This window comes from Salminus brasiliensis, chromosome 1 (genome assembly GCF_030463535.1).
Source record: "Salminus brasiliensis chromosome 1, fSalBra1.hap2, whole genome shotgun sequence".
Lineage (NCBI taxonomy): Eukaryota > Metazoa > Chordata > Actinopteri > Characiformes > Bryconidae > Salminus > Salminus brasiliensis.
This window is the reverse complement of record NC_132878.1, coordinates 96,404,241-96,431,054: the sequence shown is the minus strand read 5'-3', so window position 1 is coordinate 96,431,054 and position 26,814 is coordinate 96,404,241. Positions and strand designations below refer to the sequence as shown.

At 41.4% G+C, this 26,814-nt stretch overlaps 2 protein-coding genes across 2 annotated transcripts; both read right to left on the bottom strand.

Annotated features, from left to right (window-relative positions):
- Positions 1–432: 432 nt before the first annotated feature.
- Positions 433–8,948, bottom strand: gpatch3 (G patch domain containing 3). Its single transcript, XM_072659737.1, has 7 exons — positions 8,546–8,948; positions 6,066–6,529; positions 5,310–5,484; positions 4,217–4,276; positions 2,735–2,853; positions 2,023–2,150; positions 433–819 (listed from the first exon to the last, which is right to left on the bottom strand). The coding sequence occupies exons 1-7, from the start codon at positions 8,946–8,948 to the stop codon at positions 633–635; spliced, it is 1,536 nt and encodes a 511-aa protein (XP_072515838.1). The 3' UTR covers positions 433–632.
- A 1,375-nt stretch (positions 8,949–10,323) lies between these two features.
- smpd5 (sphingomyelin phosphodiesterase 5) lies at positions 10,324–25,850 on the bottom strand. Its single transcript, XM_072659736.1, has 8 exons — positions 25,652–25,850; positions 17,894–19,076; positions 15,723–15,798; positions 15,459–15,599; positions 14,728–14,817; positions 12,720–12,783; positions 12,105–12,264; positions 10,324–10,780 (listed from the first exon to the last, which is right to left on the bottom strand). The coding sequence occupies exons 2-8, from the start codon at positions 18,989–18,991 to the stop codon at positions 10,694–10,696; spliced, it is 1,716 nt and encodes a 571-aa protein (XP_072515837.1). The 5' UTR covers positions 18,992–19,076; positions 25,652–25,850; the 3' UTR covers positions 10,324–10,693.
- Between the last annotated feature and the right edge of the window lie 964 nt (positions 25,851–26,814).

Sequence of the window (26,814 nt, the reverse complement as noted above, 5' to 3'; positions counted from 1 at the left end):
TTCGATAAAGAATATCTGTAATATCTAGATTTACGTCTTTTATCGTTGCTGTTTTAACGAAACTTGTTCAAACTATATAAACCAAGTCATTTAAGCTGTTCAGTTTCCACACAAAAACATTCAAAATAAAAGTCCCCCCCAAAAAAAACACATTAAAGCTGCATAATTAGATATGTTAGCTTATACCCCTGACCGCACACACACATAAATATTTTCACACACACATAAATACACACATACACACACACATAAATATTTTCAAATTAAAAGTCTCCCTTTTACAAGTCAATCTATCTTTCCAATTAAATGAATCATTAAAAGGTAAACCAAGTCATTCCGTTTCCCACAAATGCTTTCAAGTTAAAAGTCTTGCCCAAATCAATCCTGTAATTAATGGTTGCGTGTTACATCCCAAACAAATAAAACCAGACGTTTCTGTTCACACTCTTTTAATAAAAGCATAAAAAAACACCTGGTAGCAACAAACCGGATCAGAACATCCTTCATCACGAAGGAACCGGGTTTGGGTTTTACACTTGTGAAAATACAAGACCTCCTGTGGGCTCCGTTAAAGCTGAGCAGCCCTCACTACAGAATTAGTGAATTTCTGAATGTCTGTCATACACGCACTGTCAGCTGCTCGGCTCAGTGCTGCCCCCTGGGCGCCAGCCTCTGTACTTCATGCTGGTGCTCGGCTGGCGTCTCAGCAGGCCGTCCCCCCGGTCAGTGTCTTTAGGCTGGTCGTAAACAGTGGAAATGTGAAAATCGGCTCGGGGTTTTTTGAGCGGCTGGAAGGAGCTGAGCTTCTCTCCGTGATACCTGAGGAGAAAAGGGCACTGCTGTAATCACACGCTGAATTTCTCACCGCTTTATTATATTACATATTAAAATGAAGATGATATAATCACACATGATCATGGTCACTTCAGAAGGTCATTAAGGTTACTGATCTTCAAACTACGGTTGTGTTTAACATTACGTTAGATACTCGAGGTCTGATGAGTTTTTTTTAGACCTCTACATCATCAGTGTGACGATTAGATAATTAATAATGAATTAATTATAATTGTAAATAATATTTCAACAATAACAAGTCTTAGTTATTACTGATTCTTATTTGTTTGATTTATTTGATGTCTTTGTTATTATTTAACAATTATTAATTTGATTTGTTTAATTTGTTTTATGTCTGTTATTATTTAATAATTATTTTGATATTAATTTTAAATGGGTGTTATTACTTAAATAATAAGACATAAAAGAATTAAACAAATATTATTTAATAATTATTTGAATATTAACAAATACATAAAATAAATCAAACATAAGAATAAATAATAACAAAGACAAAAATAAACAAATAATAGTAAAATATGTATTAAATAATAACAAAGACATTCAACATAACATAAATAAGGAAATTAAATCAGATGCAAGTTTTGTGCACTGAAGCACCAGAAACTTAAACATTAAATTTTAAAAAGTAAAAAGATACCTGAATAAAAAATTAAAGGCAGATAATGGTTTAAATGGTTTTGTGGTCCATATGTTTTAGTTTGTTAAGAAAAATAAATAAATAAATAAATAAATAAATTCCTGACGTGTCAAATATGATACAAAAAAAGTCATTTATACAAAGTGCAGAATTCAAATTTTAGTAGCAATTATTTGATGGTTCAGACTTTAAAGGGTTGAAACAACGTATTAGTCTAAAATGTTAAACTAACTTGAGACACAAATTCATTTTAACCACCGCTTAAAAGTTCCTGTACACTTAAAGCAGCATTATGTGACAATTAGTGAGTCTGGCTCCTGGGCTCCCCCTACAGTTGGGGAGTGTAATTCAATTTTCTGCCACTACTGCAAATTTTAAAAATGTATCGCCCCTAATGGTCAGCCGTACACTTGCATTTCTGGACAAGCTGAGGTAGAGAAGCATGTGGACTGAAGCGGTAGAGTAGCACTACAGGACTTTACACTGCCTGACCCATCAAAACAAACAGAAAACAAAAAACCACTCACCCAAACCCTCTCTTACAGTTGGGGTGCTGCCCCTCATTCTCTAAAGCCTCTGAAATCCCAGTACGGGTGTGTCCGAGTCCATCTCCGTCCCTCCAGCCCTGCTTCTCCATCACACGCCGGCCTACACCCTACACACACACACACACACACACACACACACACACACACACACACAAATGTTTGCACCAAGCAATACTATGTGTGACACTATATGGACATAAGTATTGGGACACCTGCTCAAGGGTATTAAAAAGAGCTGATCCTGCTTCTGTTGCAGTAACTGTTTCTACTGTCCAGAGAAGAAGACTTTCTACTAGATTTTGGAGGAGGAGCATTGCTGTGAGGATTTGATTGTATTCAGGGACAACAGTGTTAGTGAGGTCAGGATGTTGGACTCCAACTCCCCAACTCCCCATCTCATCTCAAAAGTACTGGATGGAGCTCCTCCACCATCATTCCAGAGAACACAGTTCCTCCACTGCTCCACAGCTCCTCAATGCTGGGGGGCTTCATACCCCTCTAGCCCACGCCTGGCATTGTTAGGCAGCATGGTGCCAATCGGGTCATGATGTTTATCTGCTCCTGCAGAGAGTCCTTTTCTACTGGCAGTACTTCTTCACTACAGGGACTAGACAAGCTGTCCACAAAGGGGTGTCCACAAACATCTGACACCACAGTGGATCTTCCAGCTGCAGGCCGTCTTTATTCTTACCTTTGTAAACTTCTCAAAGGTGCCGATCTTCTGCTGGCTGGACGTCTCCTCCAGACCGTCTCGCCGCCTTTTTTCGTATCGCATGCGAACGTAATCTCTGGAGTCCATATCGCCTCCGTCTGACCAAGAACAGCACAATTACAAACACAGTGCATTAAACATCTTACACAGTCTTATATTCTATAACCTCAATATACAATATACAATAAACTAGACTGGGCTAAGAGCACTGACGCCCTCTACAGGAGGCAATCATTTTCCATGTTCATATAATTTATATAAGTACATTTATGTAAGTATTTCTGATTTGTTTATTATTTCTGATTTTTATTTTATAGTGTTTATTTCTAGAGTGTTTATTAATAGAGGGTTTATTTTATAGAGTGTTTATTTAGAGTGTTAATTAATAGAGTGTAAATTAATAGTGTTAATTAATGGTGTTTATTTTATAAAGTGTTAATTAAAAGTTTATTTACAAAGTGTTTATTTTATATAGTGTTTGTTTATAGAGTGTTTATTTTATAGTGTTTATTTACAGTGTTTATTTTATATGGTGTTTATTTTATAAAGTGTTAATTAATAGTGTTTATTTTATAAAAGTGTTAATTAATAGTGTTTATTTTATATGGTGTTTATTTTATAAAGTGTTAATTAATAGTGTTTATTTTATAAAAGTGTTAATTAATAGTGTTTATTTTATAAAAGTGTTAATTAATAGTGTTTATTTTATATGGTGTTTATTTTATAAAGTGTTAATTAATAGTGTTTATTTTATATGGTGTTTATTTTATAAAGTGTTAATTAATAGTGTTTATTTTATAAAGTGTTAATTAAAAGTTTATTTTATAGTGTTTCTTTTATATAGTGTTTGTTTATAGTGTTTATTTTATATAGTGTTTATTTTATATAGTGTTTGTTTACAGAGTGTTTATTTTATAAAGTGTTAATTAATAGTATTAATAGTGTTTATTTTATAAAGTGTTAATTAAAAGTGTTTAGAGTGTTTATATTATAGAGTGATTATTTTATAGTTTTTATTTATATAGTATTTCACCATAGTGATTTCTGAATGCTCTCAAAGTTCAAAGGTTAGTACTCTGTTTAAAAACACACCACCTATAACTAGTAAAAACAGAAAAACTGATCATGTAGGGTGGTCGTTTATAATTTTGGTAAATACCAAAATTAAAGTCCACACTTATATATACACTTATAAATAATATATATATATTATTTAATAAATGTTCTTTGAGTGTAACTGGGACCTTGAGATCTCAGTTTTGTTTCACATGTAATGCAAATGACAATAAATGAATTTGAATCCTTTAATCCTTGTTTTTTTCCCCTCTAACATCACACCTCAGTTCAGGTATAAAAGACGCAAAAATCCCGAGACGCTCAGCTGTTTGGAAGCATTTCAGAGGCCACAACATAATGCAGCACTACATGACTGCTCTGTTTGGAGGCCGGGTGATAACATACCTTTGTCGTAGTACACGCTCATGTCCACGTCCCAGTCGTCCGCCGTCTGCTCGTCAAAATCTACCCAGAGGAAAAGAGAAAGAGACTCAGCCCCACGATTCCCAGATCACTGCACTGCTTATTACACATCATTAAAATCATGATCAATGGCCCCGGGTGGTCCGGCAGACTAAGGCGCGGTCACTGTGACCAGAGGATGCTGCTAGCCATCGGCAGCCGGGGCCCAGAGAGAGCACAACTGGCCTCCAGGGGGGGTAGATGGGAAGAACATGGGTAAAAAAAATCCAATAATTTATAATAAAGAAAAATAATAAAGAAAACCGATTACGCTGCCACATGAAGTTTACCTGCAGTTTCTCGTAGGATAAATAATACTAATAATCTTTTACAGCCAACATCTCGTTGAGGAGTCACATAAAATAAATTCTACTAAGCTATTTTTTCTTAACTTGTTACTTTAAATTTTTCATTTTTAATAAAATAATCTTACAAAGTTTCTCTTTTTCTATTTTATTTATTTATTTTTTCCATTAATAAAAAAATTCCAAACATCTGGTTTTCTGGTCTTAAATATTGTCCTAATCATACGACGGTCCCACACTGACCTCTGGACTGTAAGAGGTCAGAAGGTCAGTCTCTAAAAGGATCTTTTTTTTCTGAAAACGTGTGCCTGTAGTTACTGAGTAATACACCTTAGTGTGTTCAAGTACGGCTCGGCTCGACCCGCCATCCTTTAAGATCCACGGAAGACGAGCGTCCAGACTTTTTTCTGTCCTGCACCGAAGTGGTGGAGCGACCTTCCCCTGGGTGTCCGAACAGCAGAGTCCAACGCTCGCTGTCCTCAAACCCAGACTGAAGACCCTCCTTATCTCAAAGTACTCAGGTTAAGAGAAGAGTATCATGGTCTGCATATTGACTTGTGTTTAGTAGAGTCTAAGATTAGAGGATCTCTGAATTTTAGCCTTGTAGAGTTAAGTGGTTAAATAACAACTGGAAAAAGGGGGTGTTCTAAAACTTTTGACCCGTAGTGTATCTACAAATATATCCATCTACACGTCTGTTTCTGTTAAAGCAGAGTAGAAGCGTGCCGCACCTCCCTCCTCCTCCTGCCAGTACTGAGCGTCCGTGTAGAAGACCAGCCCCGACCCTCCTTTCTCCCACTTCAGCTCGATCTCCTCCTCATACAGCCGCTCCTTACTGCGCTCCTGACTCGTCACGTCCTCATGAAGAGCCTCATGGCGTTCCCACTCCTCACAGCGGTCATCATCCTACAACACACACACACACACACCATTACTATACATTAAAGAAATCCAGAAGTACAGAGGTGAGGCAAAAAGGGCTAAAAGCTAATGCTAGGTTGACTGCAGAAGGGAGATGCCATGGAAAAGCTGGTAAGGCTGGTAAGCGGGTGCAAGGCTAAAAGCTAACCCAGCGTGCTGAGAGAATACCCAGAAGACAGCAACACTCCCCATTAAAAGTCGGGAGTAATTACATTAAATAATTACCATGGTGTGGATTTCTTATTACAATGCTAAGCTATGCTAGGCTAGGCTAGACTATGCTATGCTACGTTGCTCCTGTGAGCTTTTGTGGTGACATAAACCAGCCAATAAAAGCAAAGCTCTGTTGTTATCCCAGGAGTCCTCCTTAAAGGGAAAATCAGCCTGTTTTATTATGTGGTGGAATAACAGGGTGGTAAAATAACAGGGTGGTAAAATAACAGGGTGGTAAAATAACAGGGTGGTAAAATAACAGGGTGGTAAACAGGCTTCTGAGGCATCTGAGCATTTTTCACCCCAACCAAAGTCACACACTTCCCATTTACACACCAATCAATCTGACTCACATCATCAGGTCCCGATTGGTCCTCCTCACTCTCCACCTCTGGTGTCTCCCCCCCAATTGGAGGTTGGCCGAATGGGCGTGGCTTGGGTTCAGCCGTAGCTTTGGGTGGAGGGACGCCCCCAGGCCCGATGATCTCGGCTCCTCCCGCGGTGAACACGCTCTCCTCGCTCGCCCCCGCCGCCACGCTGCTGCTGTTGTGGTACTGGTAGGGCACGTTGCCGTAGCGACGGTGGGAGCCCGTCTTGGGGAAGGTGAGGCCGAGTTTGCGGATGAGCCGGGGGGGCAGGCGGCAGGACTGGATGAGCTGCAGGAACACACTCACAGGGGTGCCCACGTTGCCCCTGGGCATGAGAGGGGGCGGGTTCATCTCCGGCAGCGCCTTCAGGTCCGCCTTGGTGAAGCGGTCGGAGCTCGCGGGCCGGCGCCTCAGTTCGGCCTTCGTTTTATATGGGAAGGTATTGGGATCTACAGACAGGGAGACAGGGATTAGGACTGAGGGAGTAATATTCGGTTATTACAGGTTATTAATTAATTAATTAATTAATTACTATCAATTAAACATGTAAAACTGTGGTTATGAGAGTGAGGAATAGCTTAAAGTTTGGGCTGTTTGTTCTAAATCTGGCGTTATGATGCATAATGCGATACTGGGGTTAATATTAAGGCGATATACTGATTTTTTTATTCAATTTTAGAAAACAGTCAATCTATTAATTAATAAAATAAATATTTTTTTAAAATATAAAATAATTATTTTAAAAATAATATTTTTTTTTTTTAATTAATTAAATTTAATTTAATTAATTAATTAATTTTTACACCTCTCAACTTCCAGCCCCATAGGGTTGGTCTCCCAGACTAGTCCTGGACTATATCTGTCTTACAATGGAGACTTAATCCCTGTCTGGGAAACCGGGCCTTAGGGTGTACGCTCTTAATAGTGCTTACTACAGAAACTATTAGCATCATTTGGGGCCCCGAGTGGTCCAGCAGAGGATCGCTGGTTCGAATCCTGGTGCTAGCCATCGCCAGCCAAGGCCTGAGAGAGCACAATCGGCCTTGATCTCTCCAGGATGGATAGATTATTACAAGTTGGGTAACTGGCGGCCCAAATTGGGGAGAAAATGGGTAAATATTGGATATAAATAAATAAATAAGCAGAATTTAGGAAGTAAGTGTAGAATTAAGCGTAAAATTTGCCCAGTAACAGATTCCTAGTTGTGTTGAGCCCACTTGGAATTTACATGAACCCCGCCCACCCGAGAAAGCCTTTCGAGGACTTCAGGAGAACACAGAAGTGAGGCAGAAAGGCTGAAAGCTAATGCTAAGCTGGCTGGAGAAGGGAGGCGGCACGACCGCGGGAAGCCATGGAAAAGCTGACCCTGCCCACTCGAGAAAGCCTATCACAGTCCGGTCTAGTCCAGGTCAGTCCATGTTCATGGAGATCCACTCCTACCACACCTGAATCTGGTAGCTGCTGTCCCAAACCTGCTGGACCACCCTGGGCTGACTAAACCCCCCAGAATCTCAATGGAGAGGAGACACAGGAGACACCTGTCCCAAACCTGCTGGACCACCCTGGGCTGACTAAACCCCCCAGAATCTCAATGGAGAGGAGACACCGGAGACACCTGTCCCAAACCTGCTGGACCACCCTGGGCTGACTAAACGCCCCAGAATCTCAATGGAGAGGAGACACCGGAGACACCTGTCCCAAACCTGCTGGACCACCCTGGGCTGACTAAACCCCCCAGACTCTCAATGGAGAGGAGACACAGGAGACACCTGTCCCAAACCTGCTGGACCACCCTGGGCTGACTAAACCCCCCACAATCTCAATGGAGAGGAGACACAGGAGACACCTGTCCCAAACCTGCTGGACCACCCTGGGCTGACTAAACCCCCCAGAATCTCAATGGAGAGGAGACACAGGAGACACCTGTCCCAAACCTGCTGGACCACCCTGGGCTGACTAAACCCCCCAGACTCTCAATGGAGAGGAGACACAGGAGACACCTGTCCCAAACCTGCTGGACCACCCTGGGCTGACTAAACGCCCCACAATCTCAATGGAGAGGAGACACAGGAGACACCTGTCCCAAACCTGCTGGACCACCCTGGGCTGACTAAACCCCCCAGAATCTCAATGGAGAGGAGACACCGGAGACACCTGTCCCAAACCTGCTGGACCACCCTGGGCTGACTAAACCCCCCACAATCTCAATGGAGACACCGGAGACACCTGTCCCAAACCTGCTGGACCACCCTGGGCTGACTAAACCCCCCACAATCTCAATGGAGACACCGGAGACACCTGTCCCAAACCTGCTGGACCACCCTGGGCTGACTAAACCCCCCACAATCTCAATGGAGACACCGGAGACACCTGTCCCAAACCTGCTGGACCACCCTGGGCTGACTAAACCCCCCACAATCTCAATGGAGAGGAGACACCTGTCCCTGCTGGACCACCCTGCTCACCTGCATGGTCAGACAGCTTGACCCTCTGGAGGACACAGCGCTTGGCCAGCCAGTTCCCCTGGGAGTCGATCCACTGGTTCCCCGAATACATCTTCAGAAAGCGGCCAGCCTCTCCACCCTTCACCCACACCACACAGCAGCACGACCCCTCCGCCCTCCGCCCTCTGTCCGCGGTCTGGGGGTCTGTCTGGGGGTCGGTCTGGGGGTCTGTCTGGGGGGGCTGCTTTGACCCTCCGGACTCGGCCGAGTTCACCCGGACCTCCGGCCGGTGCCGGTAGTGAAAGCAGAGGAACCCTCCGCTCTCTGTAAACTGGCTAAAGTAGTTCCTCAGGTCTGCGGATCGGAACCGGGGCGGGATGTTGTTCACAGCGACGTACACCCCTTCTTCCTCACAGCCCGCCATGTTTGTTATGAGACGCTGCCGGAAAGCGAAGCATTTCAAAATAAAAGTCCCAAAGCGGGACGAGCCTAATTTTCTAAATTCACATTTAAAAAGCTCCCTCAGAGAAAGCTGGACTTTTTTTCTAAATTATTTTTAAAAAATTTAAATATTATATATTTATTTAAAAATTATTTTATTATATTTAAATATAACATTTAACGATAAATTAAAATGGCATACAAAACAAATAAATAGTCTTCAAATAAATTATTTTACTCTATTTTAAAATACTATTATATATATATATATATATATATATATATATTTTTTTTTTTTTTTTTTTTTTTTTATTAAATTTATTTTTTTAAAACACTATATAAAACTGGCAGTGATTCACTGGCAAGTTTGGTTAGTAATCTGTGTCATAAATAATTATTTTTGTGTCATGTGTGATGCTTGATTCCATTCACCACCGCTGTAAAGAAATCTCAGTTGATGCCACTGAGATTTTAATTTTAACATTAATAAACATAATATCATTATGTTTATTAATGATTATTTTCAGATTATTTTCAATAACAATAGAAGCCTCAGGGTATCAGGTTCCACTTCTATCAGCCAAGAACAGAAAGCTGAGGCTGCAGTGGCTGGTTCTGAGGGTAGATGCTGTACTTTAGCATCAGCTGTGGTGAGACAACCTGTAGGCCCGTGATGATATTTTGGGCTGAACTTGCTAGGACGGTCTGATCTGGAGGGAACGGCTGATTTCTAACTGTTCTGGGATCCGACTCCTCTGCATCTCCAGCCTCAGAGAGCTCTCTGGATCTGACCATGATGGTGATCTTCTTCAGCCCTCACTTCAACCATCAATCAAGATCAGACCAGACTAAACGTCTGAGGTTTAAATAAGACTCCAGACTCCTCCAGAATAATCCTCTCCAACCATGTTCTGATCATCTGCAGCTGATGTTCTGATTCTATACATTAGAAGGAATAATAATAAATAAACATAAAATAACAAATAAACATAATAAATGTTAGCCGGGGGGGGGGGGGTGGTATATTTATATATAAAAATTGGAATTAATAGAAATATATATATATATATATATATATATATATAAATTCCATTTTATAAATATTGATTGAAGACGTTTCGTCAGAGTTTATTAGATTACCTCCATCTCTCAGTGATCACATGAAGATCAGACCTCCAGAAGGTTTTTATTAAAGGGAATATTTTTAATATTATCAGACTCGTTTCCATGCTGATCAAAAAGTTATTATATTATTATTATTTATATTGTTATTATTATCATTCAAAACATAATTAAAGAATAAAAAAAGAATTCACACCGTGGATGAAAACTCACATTTTATTAAAACAGATTCCCAGAATCATTTATATGATATGAAAAAGTCAAGTTGTGTAAAGTAACAAACGTTTTTAGGAATTACAAACTCCAGTAACTGTTGCATGTGGATTATGGACGAGGCAGTCCAACCAGCACCATCCATACGATAGGAATGCAACATCTGCAACATCTGTGAAGATTCAATTTAATAATAATAATAATTCATATTTAATCAGTTTTATGTAGCACTTTTTAGTTCAGTTACAAAGTGCTTTGATTTGATGTCAATTTTAACCAATTAACTTTATACAGAACTCAAGCAGCAAAGCTGAGATTTTTAAAATGGTCCTCTCCATTTCAACTCGTTGAGGTTGAACAGTTCCTCAAACTGGAAAAGTGTGGAGCTGTGTTTCACAGCGTGACGTTGAGTCTCAGGCCGACAGGAATGTGATCCGTTAAGCCAGCCAGCTGGGTCACGTAGGTAAACTCCTCCACCTCCTACAGCACAAAAACACCAAACTGCATCAAACACTTTCCTTTACACAGACCTGAACCCAGAGCACGAAGCACAGGCACCACTGAACAGGCCATGATTTCAAGATCAATGACCAAGATACTGAATAATTCATACTGGAGCCTAAATATTTTATAGTGGATACTGAATAATTCATACTGGAGCCTAAATATTTCATAGTGGATACTGAATAATTCATAGTGGATACTGAATAATTCATAGTGGATACTAAATAATTCATAGTAGATACTAAATAATTCATAGTGGACAATGAATAATTCATAGTAGATACTGAATAATTCATGCTGGAGCCTAAAGAATTTATAGTGGATACTGAATAATTCATAGTAGACAATAAATAATTCATAGTGGACAATGAATAATTCATAGTAGATACTAAATAATTCATAGTGGACAATGAATAATTCATAGTGGATACTGAATAATTCATGCTGGAGCCTAAAGAATTTATAGTGGATACTGAATAATTCATAGTAGACAATAAATAATTCATAGTAGATGCTGAATAATTCGTAGTGGATACTGAATAATTCATAGTGGATACTGAAAGATTCATAGTGGATACTGAATAATTCATAGTAGACAATAAATAATTCATAGTAGATGCTGAATAATTCGTAGTGGATACTGAATAATTCATAGTGGATACTGAAAGATTCATAGTGGATACTGAATAATTCATAGTAGACAATAAATAATTCATAGTGGACAATGAATAATTCATAGTAGATACTAAATAATTCATAGTGGACAATGAATAATTCATAGTGGATACTGAATAATTCATGCTGGAGCCTAAAGAATTTATAGTGGATACTGAATAATTCATAGTAGACAATAAATAATTCATAGTGGATGCTGAATAATTCATAGTAGACAATAAATAATTCATAGTAGATGCTGAATAATTCGTAGTGGATACTGAATAATTCATAGTGGATACTGAAAGATTCATAGTGGATACTGAATAATTCATAGTGGATACTGAATAATTCGTAGTGGATACTGAATAATTCATAGTGGATACTGAATAATTCGTAGTGGATACTGAATAATTCATAGTGGATACTGAATAATTCATAGTGGATACTGAATACGCACTACTCTTATTTCGTATAGTTTGATATGATCTTCAATCTATGATTTTTAATAGTTCTGTGGGAAGGGAGTCTGCAGAAATGTATGTATTTACATATGTGTGTGTGTGTGTGTGTGTGTGTATAAGTGTGTGTGTGTATCAGGTAAAGAGAGGTGTCTATGAATGTAAGTTTGTGTGGGGACACTTACTGTCCGGCACTGGTCTGTAAGCGTACTCTCTCGGTAGAGGAGGTAGTCAAGACGACGGCCCACCCACGGCTCGCCAGGTTCAGGATACACGAGGGCGGCACTGCCCTGAGCTACAGGAGGGGCAAGATACACTTTACGCAGTTCCTCATCCTCCAGCGTCCTGCAGAAACACAGGAAAAAGACGTTTAAGAATCTAACTAGAATCCCCCCCCACAGTGTGATAAATAATAGCGACGCTTTATCCAGATAATGTAATTAGTAATAATCAGTAATGATCAGTAAATATCTTTTAATATATTTTAATTGACAGCCATGTGAAGATGTACAATTAATCACGTGTGTGATTTTAACCAATGGGACAGTCGGGGGGGCAGGATGTGTCAAGACACCGGCTCAGTCCTCCACCTGCCACACTGTGTAAAATACAGGTTCCCCCATTTATACTAACTGTACTGCACAGGTGCCTCGGACAGCAGGCATGAACAGGGCCTTAGTAAAAGACGAGGGGAAACCTCAGCCTCGGTCCTCTCACTGTAAAAGCATGAAGCTGAAACAGGTTAGTGGAGATCCGTGAAAAGGCGGAAGCATGTGGAGAAACGAGCTGCTCGGGGTTACCTCTGCAGATTATCTGGAGTCTTCACATTCTCGTCATACAGGGTCGGCTGCTGCAAGAGAGTGCCTGCAGGACAGAGGTGCAAGTGTTAGGTTGTGCAGTGGGTTTGTGACCGGGATAGGCATTATGATCTTATATTTATATAAAGAGATATTATGCTATATATATATATATATGTGTGTGTGTGTGTTTATACGTATATATGTTTATAATATAAAAATGAAAATAAATACGTAGTAGAATTAAAATTAAAAACACATTTAGAAAACAAGTAAACATTTATATATAAATACGCAACATAAAAAATAAAATAACAAAAAAAGTATATTAAAATTATATAATAAACACCCATCCAATCATATGGCTCTTCAGCACACAGATTAAATAAACAACCACTGTGTAATCAGCATTTAACATAGATAAAGATTATATTCTCATTTTAATAGTATAATATATGGACAAAAGTATTGGGACACCTGCTCATTCATTCTTTCCTCTGAAATCAAGGGAAGGCAGCTTTCTACTAGATTCTGGAGGAGCATTGCTGTGAGGATTGAGTGTTAGTTAGTGAGGTCAGGATGCCCGGGATAGGCATTATGATCTCATATTTATATAAAGAGATATTGATATGCTATATATACACGTGTGTCTGTGTGTGTGTGTGTTTTTTATATGTATATATCTAATATAATAATGAAAATAAATACGAAAATTATATTTAATATTAATATTAATAAATATTAAAATTAAAAACACATATTTAGAAAACAAGTCAACATTTATATATAAATATGCAAAATATAAAATAAAATAAGAAAAAAATAATATTAAAAATATATAATAAATATTATTTTTTGACAAAATAGTCTGAAAATATCCAATATGATCAAATTTGATTCACAATTCCAACATATGTTGCATCTGACTTGCTGTCTTGCTGTGACACTGAGAATTTCCCCACTGTGAAACTTATAAAGGATTATCTTATCTTATGTTTAAGTATCCAAAATATACATCTTACATTTGAATCGAAATATCCAGAATGTCAAAATTGACAAATGTAAAAATACATTCATAACTCAATGATATATGGCTGATACATTTATATCACAATATTTTTCCAATTTAGAGGATAAGGAGATATCGATAGGATATTATGATATAAAAAGGTGAATTCATTTGTAGCAGAATTAGCAATTATGTGATTGGAAATTGCAATAATTACAAAACTATTTTAATATTTAGATATTATTATTGATAATAACTAATAAAATGATGATCACTAGTGTTAATACTGCCATTATTGTTATTACAGAAGTTCAGCATAAATAAAACAAGGCCTAGAACAGCTCTTGGGTGAGTTTTATGAGCAGATAGGTAGGGCGGTATCCACGTTTTTCAAACCTCTATACCATCTCAAAACAACACCATGGTATTACCGGAGCGAGAGACTGAGCACAGACACAGGTGCCATAAAAGAGCGAAGTCGAGTGACTGGAGTTGGGAGGAACAGATAAGCTGGCTTAGATAAGTGAGCTAGCAGGCTAAACACCACAGCACAGGCCGTATTCCAGATAACTGAGGCTCAAATCCATGTGTTTAGAGGGTAAAGCCTCATATCTGAGAGCACGGAGTCGGGTGTTAGGGGTGTTTTCCACTGTTTTCAGGCTCATTTAGTCGACTCCGGTCATCCAGGTTTGCTTGATTTGTCTTTTAGTCGAACTCTGCAATGCTAAACTCGCTTGGCTCCCACAGCGCCCCCACCCTGTGGCTCTCTTAAATGCACATGGGGGGAATGAGCTTATCTGGCTGTGTATTAGATAGATGCAGAATAAATATTTGACACATTGATACGTCATAATTGTGATAAATAAATAAATAAATACTGTGGTATACTAATCCTAAACTTAATTCAGTTAAAAAAAGAAATAAATGATAAACTTTTAAATTGACTCTATTTGGGTTCACTCCGCATCCCGATTCTGGTGAGTGTGAGTCAGAGGCTCTTACCTATAACCCAAGGCTTCTCTTTGCCAGGTCCAGCCCTGCATGGATCTCTGTAGTCATTAAAGAGACTGTGATTCTGCTCCAGTCTGTCATCTGCAAACACAAGACAAGCACCATCAACAAACAAATCATTCACTCTCATTATTTTCACCACTGATACGCAAATACAAATGGATGGGATGGACGCCCAACACGTACACTGGACTACAGATAACCATCGTGTTCTAGTGGAGGTAACGATCATCTACCTAAACCCAGTCTGAACACCCATCCAATCACATGGCTCTTCAGCACACAGCTTAAATAAACAACCACTGTGTAATCAGCATTTAACATAGATAATGAGTATTAGTATAATCTATGGACAAAAGTATTGGGACACCTGCTCATTCATCTTTTCCTCAGAAATCAAGGGAAGGCGGCTTTCTACTAGATTCTGGAGGAGCATTGCTGTGAGGATTGAGAGTGTTAGTTAGTGAGGTCAGGATGTTGGATGATGAGCTCCACCATCCAAGGGGCTTTATACCCCTCTAGCCCACGCCTGGCATGAGGCAGCCTGGTGCCAATAGCTTCATGCATCTTTATCAGCTCCTACTGGCAGAACTTTTCCCTGTGTGTGTGTGTTTGTGTGTGTGTGTGCATTTGCACATCTGTGTCAGCAATAGGTGCCGTTGAATGGATTCATTAGAAGAGGTGAAAGGAAAGGGAGCAATAGAAGGGGAACAACAGTGTACCTGGAGAGCAGTTGTCGAAATTGAAGTCCCCACAGAGAACGTCAAACACCACCATCTCATCCTGCTGCCGCGTCACTGTCTGGAACTCGCTGATCCACTGGGTCACCATGTCCAGCTGCTCGCACCGGATCGCTCCGTCCTCTAATCAGGAGGGGAAAAATAAAATAATAATAATAATAATAAAAAAAGATTATTCACCCAAAATAGGACAAATCATCAACGTTACATTTGATTATTCAGATCAAGCCCAATAATGCTGCTCACCTTCTGGAGCGTGAAGATGAGTGCAGTTAAAAAATCCAACCATTTTCCTCTCCCCCTTTTCTAATCCTATTTGCACCTGATGAGAAACAGATACATGAAAAAAATATCAAATACTGAGAGTTAGAGGAAGAACATGCCACAAAATGAATGATATATTATTCAGTTTGCAAAAACCTTGCATCTCCATTCTCTCCATTTCTGACCAATAGAAAAGCTCCAAAATGACCTGGATTGAAATATTTTTACATTGACTTCCACTGGAAGTTAAGAAGGTTGTTTAGTTGGCCTGTAAAGTTGCTATTCTGGAGATACAAGTTGTTTGAATGGCCGCAAGGATATGTATGCTAATAATGATAATAAATATTACACATCATTTACTGCTGTTTCATTACAGTGACTCCGATATCCAATCGCAAAGCGCAGAGATCCTTCAAATCATGTGATTGGACGGTTTTCAGCGTGATCAGACATAGCCGGCCTCAGACATCCTATCCCCCCCGGGCACATCCTATCCCCCCGGGACAATCAGCTAGACTGGCTAACTAGTAGCGTGATAGCTAATACAATGGAAGGGGGATCAGCTCGACTGGCTAACTAGTAGCGTGATAGCTAATACAATGGAAGGGGGATCAGCTAGACTGGCTAACTAGTAGCGTGATAGCTAATACAATGGAAGGAGGATCAGCTCGACTGGCTAACTAGTAGCGTGATAGCTAATACAGTCGAGGGGAATGAGCTTGGTGGTCTAACCTCTAGCGATTTGCGCTGATACCCCCCGAGCGAATAGGTAGTATACTCACTGGACTCCTAATATGTTGACGCTTAATAAAACACAGCATTAAATATGAGCTGGTCAGCAGCTGCTTTGGGTCATTGCTCACTGTATCGGGGCCTAAATGGTCCTTCTGTAAGACGACGTCAGAGGGGATAGGCTGCATCACGACATGAGGGCTTCAGCAGTACGAACACTGCCACATACACACCATGGCTGTGACTGAAATGGCTCCCTATAGAGCTTTCCTACAGCCTCCCTTAAATACGTCCACTGGGCTTCAGCACAGCCGACAGGAGGGCAGTTAGCATGTCTGGATGTCCCTCCAGCACGGCGCTTCGCTCAAAGGTCGGAAGCATTTGTGTGGCCTTGGTCGTCGACACTCAGATTCCCATGATGGCTTCATTTAATTAACTAAGCTGAATAAGGTGTGTTAGATCACCTGTCCTGCACTTTTGTGTGTGTTCCCTGCTCAAACACACCTGATCCAGATAATCAACTGACGGACAATCCCTTCCCGAGCTGAAGGGGGTGCGTTAAAGCAGGCAAGCACTAATCCAGAGATGCCTAATCCTGAAGATCTCAGGTAATATCCCTGCTACCTGATGAAGCGTGTTAGATTAGGACTGGAAACTGTCCCTGGAGGGGGTGTATTCCACAAAGAGGGAGTTGACAGTTGACCTCCAATAGAAGAATGGGACAGTCCTATTGGACAGCGGGGAAAATGGTCATAGTACAAAACACACCATGCATAAAAAGGTTTACTTTTTAATAGGGAGGTCCCGATCCGATTCAATGACGAAATTGGGGGCGATCCAGGTATTATTTAATGGATAGAGTATCAGCATTTAAAGCCCAATCCATATCCGATCCATTGTGGCACAGCGCCCCCTCTAGGCATGCATAAGAGACCTGATTTCAGTTGCCTCCTGCTGCAGCGAGGAACTCGGAAACTACCCCAAATATTCAGATATCACTGTTTTCTCACCGCAAACTGACCTCTCCAGAGAGCACCTCTTCCACCTCAAGGGTCCCGGTCTGGTCCATATTCGGTTTGGTCCATATTCGAGTGAGATTACTGTGTTCACAGCTTCTCAAACGAATCGCACCAAGGGTGGAAACAAATCAGAGCCAGATTTAACATATGAAAAAAAGGACCGACCCGACGTCCAGAGCCTACTCGGACAGTTTTGACTAGATTTTGGGCCAAAATGTGCTCTTTACCTCTAAAAAATTCCTGATGGAGGGATACCTGCAGGGTGTTTCATGGCAAAATAGTCCCCAAAGAAAAGCGCTGCCTCATTTTTGCCACTATTTTACCATCATGAACACTCCTTATAAAAATAAGAGGCGTGGAAGCTCAGTGGTGGGTTTGGTTGGTAAATAAAATAGCACGTACCTTAACGCAGAGCAGGCCTTTGGAGGCCAGCGCATCCTCCCCTCGGCCATTGGGAAAACAGTGGTACTGGGCCTCCAGGACAGGAAAGCGGCTAGCCAGGAACAAGCCGCTGTTGAAGAACTTGAAGGAGGAGCAGGTTCCACAAGGTTGGCAGGCGTAGTCCCCGATGTCATACAAAATGTGTCCAAAGACTGACCCTAGAGCCTCGGTGAGCTTAGCGGCCGCCCTTTTATCGAACACTTCTTCTAGACACACTATGTCCACATTGGCTGGAAACAGTGTCGACACCTCCAGCGGCGTGTCTCCGGCCTTACCCAGCGTCCGTAAGGCTCTTGGGGGGTTCCTGCGGCCTCGGCTGCCCTGCTGGTTGGAGTTCTGGTTGGAGTTCCACATCGCCGGCTGCTGGCTGCCGGCTGCGTGCACACTGGCACCATCACAGGTGGACGCTTTGGGAAGTTCTCCGTCCAAAACTTCTACAGTCTGTTCATCTGCACCTGCTTGCATCTGAGCGTCCGTGGCTCCATACGTTGTGGATCCGGACTGAGGAAGGAGGCTGATGGAAGGGCTGAGGGTCCCGCAGCTGCTGGGCGAGTCGATCAATATGCGAATATGCGGACGGCTAACGCCCTGGACGATGCTCTGGCCAATGGCCAGCGCCCGGTTCTGGGAATGGCCCAAATTGTTAAACCGGGCCAATCCGTCTGGCAGTAGGCACAAATTGGCGGTCACAAACCCGAAGGTCACCTTTCCTGCCTCCTCCCAGCCCACATTCCGGTTTTCCAGCTCAACAGTCGCCACCTGGTGGCGGTAAGAGAAAGGCCGGCGTGCGAGCTGGAGAGGAGCCCAAAGCAGGAACCCCAGGAAGGCAAACGGTGTAGAAATGATGAAGAGGAGGAGAAAGAGAAGGAAGCCAAAGAACACCTTGAGAGGATGGAGGTAGCATTCTTCCTCTCGTCTCCGGTTGCGTTCCAGGCTGGTGGAGATGCAAACGGCGATGAGGCGGTCCAGGAGCCAGAAGCAGGGGAAGACGAGGCCCCAGCCCAAAGTGTGGAGAGCCTCCGTGAAGCCATTCGGGAAAGGGGATTCTCTCAGAGACATTCCTCCAGCAAAGAGACACCGCAACAAAAGAGATGTCCACTCATTTCATATCCCACACGGCTCCGTCTGCGGCCGAACGATGACCCTGCAAGTACAAAAACAACATCTCAGGGGTTGGGTAGTTAGACTGAGAACTAGCGGCCAATATCAGGTATAGCAGGAGTTGACAGTTTTCCAGACGGCGTCAGACGTCCAACTCCTCCAATAGAAGATGAGCTGAGGCACAATCCTATTGGACAGTAGGGCTGTGTATTGGCACATACGACTTATCGATTTATCACGATACAGGTGTTACGCTTCAGTATTCTGTGATGTATTGCAACTAAAAATTTACATTTGAGAACAACTAATTTGCATAAAATCGAGTAAAATAAATGTTCATTTTTATTAGGAATGTCCCGATGTGATTCGGTGGCTCAAGGCCATTTAGGGCCGATCCTGTTTTTTTTTTTTGGTTCAGGTATCTGCATTTAAGCCCAATCCCCTTCCTTGGGCCATTAATAGACATGATTTCAGTTACGGCGGCGAGAAACCCGAGAACTACCCTAAATATTGAGCTGGAGGTCAGATCACGTTCTCACCAGGGTTATTTGACAAGGTGTTGTCATGGCGTATCGGTCTAAGAGCTGATACTGGCACTTACACACAGTATTGTCTCGGCAGTAGAGAGCGCTGATACCATAAACTTACTGACACTTACTGACGCCTGCTGTTTTGTTCCCAGCCTATATTATGAAATCCAACATTTAATCAACCAGTAAAATCCAGTCATAAACAGTTATTACCATTAAACAGACATTTAATGAACTTTCAGCTCTTTCTGTCTCCATGTGCTGCTTGTTTTGCTTCTAAAAGCAGAAGTTTCAAGAGTTTCAGCAGCTTTTTTAAAGGAAACACTGAAGTTTAGCAGCTTCGTGAAGCTGAGTGTGAAATTTGCTGCAGAAGCTCTTTCTGTTTCTAAACTGGTGGGTTTTTTTGTTTGTATTGTGGACGTTTTTATTTTTTAGCTCTGAAACGTATCAATTGTGCAGCTCCTCAACCTGTAAACGCTGCTCTTTCAAGCTTATTCAAATCTCATTCAGGATCAGACACAAAATACAACTTATAAAAAGTGGAAATCTATAAATATCAGGATTTAGAGCATCTATCCGGTATTAAAGTCAGAGCTGGGATTGGTATCGGCATTAGAGATGGACGATACGGGTTTTTCCATAACCAATGCCAAGGTTTAGAGGTCAGGGTCAGCCGATTTTCTGCCCGATATCTATAATCATATCATCATTTATTGAACTGTGGGGGATTTTTTTCAGGAACGGACTGGGTTACCTTACCTGTGGTACGGCTACAGATCCCATCTGAAGCACTGAAAAAGGGGCTTTTACAGAACACCTACCTTTAAATCACACAAACGTCCAACATTTGAGCTGTTAAAGTGAAGGAGAGGAAGCCTGCCTTCATTTTAAAGGAAGATTGGGTGCAGCCCCACGCCAGCTGGAGCGGCCACAAGCTATCAGTCGGGGCGAGATTAACGTCGGCACAAGCAGAACGGGGCAAGAAGTGACAAGCGTGTTGCAAAACACACACATTCACACACACACACACACACACACACACACACACATACTCACTCACAGCAGACAGTAATCCAGTCCTGACCATCTGTACAGTTTTCCGAGCTGCAATCAGCGAGCAAAAGATAACAAGACACCAATAACAGCATTCAGTTTCTTTACTGGGCTTTTTTCCCCCAATGGAAATTTCCCATTATCTCTCTCCCAACACCCGCTGATCTCATTATGGCATTAACTAACGCACTTAAAGACTAAAGGACATCTACGGAGTTTCCTAGAGGTGGGTGGCTGAAACCCGCACTCTAATAAAAGTGGATTTGCAAGAAAATAAAGACCGAAATTGAAGTAAAAGAGTCCGTCCAGCTTCTATCAGCACAGGAACTTCAGCGCTTAAGACTCAGGGCCCTATTTTATCCATCTTATGGCAGCTTGATTTAGGGGGCGTGTCGGTGTGTCTTTGTTATGGTAACGACGGGAAAAGTTCGCCTTGCGCTGTTCAAAACTCTCAAAAGTCAAAAGTCATGTACTGAGTCTCTTAATGAATCATTGCTGTGTTTGTTTTGGGCGTATCGTGGAGTAATAAACCAATCAGCGTGTCTCTCGCCGCCGATCCCTTTAAGAGCCAGGTGCGGTCAGAATGACCTTGGTGGGTTGCTATTTCAGTGGTGTAAAGCGTGGGGGGGCGTCGGGCTGCACGCACCTGTGTTGACAATTCTCTGCCGAGATAGCAACGAGCGTCTGACTGCTGACGAACGTCTGTCTAGACTGTTTTCACTCAGCGTTAACCAGAGCTCTACTGCCAGGTTTGCAAGTGTGGATCAATAAAGAATGAATTTTAAGCAAACTTTCGTTAATATAGAAGTGTGCTTCTATTTTCCTGATTCTTCCCAAAGGTAAAACACCACAGCAGACATCCCCTGACCTATACACAACACACAGAGGTCTACACAGAAACATGACAGCTAAACTAGTAACCCTAACCAGTAACCCTAACCCTAACCAGTAACCCTAAACCAGTAACCCTTATCCTAAACAGTAACCCTATACAGTAACCCTAACCATAACCAGTAACCCTAAACCAGTAACCCTTATTCTAAACAGTAACCCTAACCAGTAACCCTAACCCTAACCAGTAACCCTAAACCAGTAACTCTTATCCTAAACAGTAACCCTATACAGTAACCCTAACCATAACCAGTGAACCTAAACATATACAGTAATCCTAAACCAGTAACACTAACCAGTAACCCTAACCCTTAATAGTAACCCTAACCAGTGACCAGTAACCTTAACCCTAACCAATGACTCTTACCCTAACCAGTAACCCTAAACCGTAACCTTAACCCTAACCAATGACTCTTACCCTAACCAGTAACCCTAAACCGTAACCTTAACCCTAACCAGGGACCTTAACCCTAAACAGTAACCCTAACCAATGACTCTTACCCTAACCAGACACCCTAAACAGTAACCTTAACCCTGACCCTTAACAGTAACCCTAACTCTAAACAGTGACCCTAACCAATGACCCTTACCCTAACCAGTAACCCTAACCAGTAACCTTTACCCTAACCAGTAACCCTAACCCTAAACAGTAACCCTAAACAGTAACCCTAACCAATGACTCTTACCCTAAACAGTAACCCTAACCCTTAACAGTAACCCTAACCAGTAACCTTTACCCTAACCAGTAACCTTTACCCTAACCAGTAACCCTAAACAGTAACCTTAACCCTAACAGTATCCCTAACCCTAAGCAGTAACCCTAACCCTTAACAGTAACCCTAACCAGTAACCCTAACCCTTAACAGTAACCCTAACCAGTGACCCTAACCCTAACCAGTGACCCTAACCAGTATCCCTAACCCTAAGCAGTAACCCTAACCCTTAACAGTAACCCTAACCAGTGACCCTAACCCTAACCAGTGACCCTAAACAGTAACCTTAACCCTAACAGTATCCCTAACCCTTAACAGTAACCCTAACCAGTGAGCCTAAACAGTGACCCTAACCCTAACCAGTGACCCTAACCAGTAACCCTAACCCTAACCAGTAACCAGTAGGGGCAGTGGTGGTAGGGGCAGTGGTGGCTCAGCGGTTAGAGCGCCGGGATATCGATAACAGGGTTGTGGGTTCGATTCCCGGGCTTGGCAAGCTGCCACTGTTGGGCCCTTGAGCAAGGCCCTTTACCCTCTCTGCTCCCCGGGCGCTGGAGTTGGCTGCCCACCGCTCTGGGTGTGTGTGTGTACTCACTGCCCCTAACACGTGTGTGTGTGTGAGTGTGTGTTCACTACCAGATGGGTTAAATGCGGAGGACACATTTCGCTGTACAGTCCACACTGTACAGTGACAAATACGTGCACCTTTATCCTTTATCCTTTAACCCTAAACAGAAACCCTAACCCTAAACAGTAACACTAACCAATGACTCTTACCATAACCAGTAACCCTAACCAGTATTCCTAACCCTAACCAGTAACCCTAACCCTTAACAGTAACCCTAACCAGTGACCCTAACCCTAACCAGTAACCCTAAGCAGTAACCCTAACCCTTAACAGTAACCCTAACCAGTAACCCTAACCCTTAACAGTAACCCTAACCAGTGACCCTAACCCTAACCAGTAACCCTAAGCAGTAACCCTAACCCTTAACAGTAACCCTAACCAGAAACCCTAAACAGTAATCCTAACCCTAACCAGTATCCCTAACCCTTAACAGTAACCCTAACCAGTAACCCTAACCAGTGACCCTAAACAGTAACCTTAACCCTAACAGTATCCCTAACCCTTAACAGTAACCCTAACCAGTGACCCTAACCAGTAACCCTAACCCTAAACAGTAACACTAACCAATGACCAGTGACTCTTACCCTAACCAGTAACCTTAACCCTAACCAGTGACCCTAACCCTTAACAGTAACCCTAACCCTAACCAGTGACCCTAACCCTAACCAGTGACCCTAACCCTAACCAGTAACCCTAACCAGTACGGCAGGATTCCTGCACAGTGTTGTGCTTTTCCTGCTCCAGCACACCTGCTTCAACTCACCTGTTAGCTGCCAGGTTTAGCAGGTGTGTCAGCGCAGCTCCTCCCTCTTCCTCCTCCCTCCTCTTCCTCCTCCCTCCCCTCTGCTCTAAGCAAAAAGGCTCTCTGACTTGTAACACCAGTGAGACCCATTCTGGTGCTGCAGACCAGTGCTCCTAACACCTGGTCCTGGAGGCACCCTGCCCCGCACACTGTAGTGGACGCCCTGCCTCAACACGCCCTGCAGCTCTGAAAGGGCCTGTTAATGAGCAGGAAGGTCCGAGGGTGGAGGAACACCCTGAAAACAGCCTGTACTAATGATTTTTACTGTACATGACCCCTGAAGAAGGGGTCAATGTAAAGCCAATTTGAAAACTAAAAATGGCCAAAAATTTGTTAAAAAAGAGACTTTAAAATGTTAACACTTCCTACTGGTCACCTCGGCAACGTAAAAAGAAGAAAAAAATGCCCCTGATTGGCTCCTTTATTAGCTAATCGGCTCCACACCTACCCCCGCCTCCGGGGGATAACAAAGCTTCGACCTAAACGGAACGGCGCAGTACCACTGGAAACCATGGGGGGGGGGGCAGTGTAGGCAACAGCTCAAGTGAGTGGTGGGGACACCACGAAAAAAAAAAAAAACTCATACACTTTTTTTTGTTGTCGTAAATACGTCATCACGATCTCCTCCACCGTCGCCATGTTTGTTGTTGTCAAATATCTGACTCTAAGCTGCCCCCTAGTGGCCAACATAAAGGACGCACAGAAGCATGTGGGCAGTGACGGCTACATTGTTTGAATGGACGTATTAATTTTCGTACTTAAAGAAACATCTAACGCCGACATCTAAAAGTCGGCGAACTCAGCTTCACGGCTAACAGAATAAATAGCTAAAATATCACATTTCTACAAACGTTCCTTCACATTTTAGATATATATAGTAAACTTAGCCAACTAATTTCTCTAAATTCAGTAAATAAACAGTATGTATATATTAAAACCTGCTCTATAGAGGATTTGACTTATTTATACTTTAAAAAATCTACAAAACTACGAGTGCCAAATCTCGTAGTACTGCAGGAGCTTCTACAGATCCCCTATAAGAACCTCAGACCAAATTCGGACAGTTAAAGGACCAGCTTGACCTCCTATCTCCTGTTGTTACCTAAAAATTTCACAAGTCAGAAACCCAACATATCTTGGCTAACTTATCAACTCTGCCCGTAATCAATCAGCGAATTTGCCCGATCGCCGAACTTTCCCTTTAATATCATGGCCACGGAAATACACCCATTTGAACATTTATAAGGGCTTATTTGAATTTTTTAATTGAATTTTTAAGCTGCTTTGGTCAATATTGTCATCATTTCACCCCTATGTCTGCTGGAATAAGCTCTTGTTAATGTTTATGTAGTGTCCAATTCACATATTGATGCTTTAATGCATACTTATTGGACATTGTGCTAATTTAATCACATTGTAGGGAAGATTAAACGTAAAATATGGCATTTATAAACGTTTAAACGTCTTATTGTTGTGTGGGTTTGTTAAATTGTGCTTTAAATGGGGTCGAAAACTGCAGAAATACCTTTGTTTTCTTTGGCGAGGATTTAGCTAGCTAGTATTTACTGGAATATTTGGGGTGCCAAAACTTTTGCGTTCAACTATAATTAGGTGTATATGTATAAATTATGTCATAATGTGTTGTTTGATGTTTATTTTAGGGATATTTTACACGACTAAAGCAGCTAAATTTAAAAAGACGTTGAAATTGGCTTCTCACTCTAACTCGCCGTTCCACCTTAAATGGCGCAGCAGTTACATTCTGGCGCCTCAGGCGCCAGAATGTAACTGCTGCGCCATTTAAGGTGGAACGGCGAGTTCAGCCTCACAGCTAACGTTACAGCAGATAAAGCTCAGAATAAGGAGCAAAAACACCCCAAATCGCTAAAATATCACATCTCCTTAACCCTTAATGATCTCAACACCATCTACACACCTTATAAACCCCGATTACCTGCTTAGCAGGGGGGCTAACCTTTACCTTTACGGCGGCGGACTTACCTCCACTGAAGCAGCCTAAGGTAGCTACGTCCTGCCCTCTTCTCCCAACCCTGCAAATATTCCTCTAATTTTGTATAAAGTGGAGCTTTTCAGTTGCTCTAACCTCGTATTTGCTTTAATTATCAACAGAGAAACGACTGTAATACGAAAGCAGTGGCTGCTCTCTCTCCCATTCCCTCTATCCCTCTCTCTCCCTCTCTCTCCCCTCTCATAGCGCTAAAGGCACTGTATTAGGTCATGCGCGTGCCCGACCGAAGCCTCGGCGCGCTCCCGCGGCTTTCTGAGGTAAAACTAGGCTAGCTTTGCTAATCTGACACACTTTTGCCTCACAGGCTCCAAAACTGACACTCTGGGCAAATCTCCACGATTTAACACTGTCCTACATGAACAGTGAAGCTAAATGAGCTTTCTGGCGTCACTAAATAAGTCAATAAGTCGTTAATATACTATTAATAACATGCTGAAATGATTAAAGGGTCTGTCTGCATATTTTTTTATATTTAATTATTATATTTTTTATATTTATGCATTTATTTGTGTCCTGATGTACATTTATGATGTTTGTGTGGGTTTTTTGTACCCCAAAAAAATTACCAAATGATTAAGCTTAGATAGTCAATAAGTCAATAAGTCGTTAATATACTATTAATAACATGCTGAAATGATTAAAGGGTCTGTCTGCATATTTTTTATATTTAATTATTATATTTTTTATATTTATGCATTTATTTGTGTCCTGATGTACACTTATGATGTTTGTGTGGGTTTTTTGTACCCCAAAAAAATTACCAAATGATTAAGCTTAGATAGTCAATAAGTCAATAAGTCGTTAATATACTATTAATAACATGCTGAAATGATTAAAGGGTCTGTCTGCATATTTTTTTATATTTAATTATTATATTTTTTATATTTATGCATTTATTTGTGTCCTGATGTACATTTATGATGTTTGTGTGGGTTTTTTGTACCCCAAAAAAATTACCAAATGATTAAGCTTAGATAGTCAATAAGTCAATAAGTCGTTAATATACTATTAATAACATGCTGAAATGATTAAAGGGTCTGTCTGCATATTTTTTTATATTTAATTATTATATTTTTTATATTTATGCATTTATTTGTGTCCTGATGTACACTTATGATGTTTGTGTGGGTTTTTT

Excerpts from the sequence above, each read along its gene's own strand:
- gpatch3 (XM_072659737.1), bottom strand. The coding sequence starts at position 8,948 with ATGGCGGGCTGTGAGGAAGAAGGGGTGTACGTCGCTGTGAACAACATC. Across the intron at positions 6,530-8,545 it reads CAAGCTGTCTGACCATGCAG|ATCCCAATACCTTCCCATAT; the intron begins GTGAGCAGGGTG and ends CCCTGTCTGTAG. Across the intron at positions 5,485-6,065 it reads ACCAATCGGGACCTGATGAT|GATGATGACCGCTGTGAGGA; the intron begins GTGAGTCAGATT and ends TGTGTGTTGTAG.
- smpd5 (XM_072659736.1), bottom strand. The coding sequence starts at position 18,991 with ATGTCTCTGAGAGAATCCCCTTTCCCGAATGGCTTCACGGAGGCTCTC. Across the intron at positions 15,799-17,893 it reads AAGGCCTGCTCTGCGTTAAG|GTGCAAATAGGATTAGAAAA; the intron begins GTACGTGCTATT and ends GTTTCTCATCAG. Across the intron at positions 10,781-12,104 it reads TTACAGACCAGTGCCGGACA|GAGGTGGAGGAGTTTACCTA; the intron begins GTAAGTGTCCCC and ends TTTGTGCTGTAG.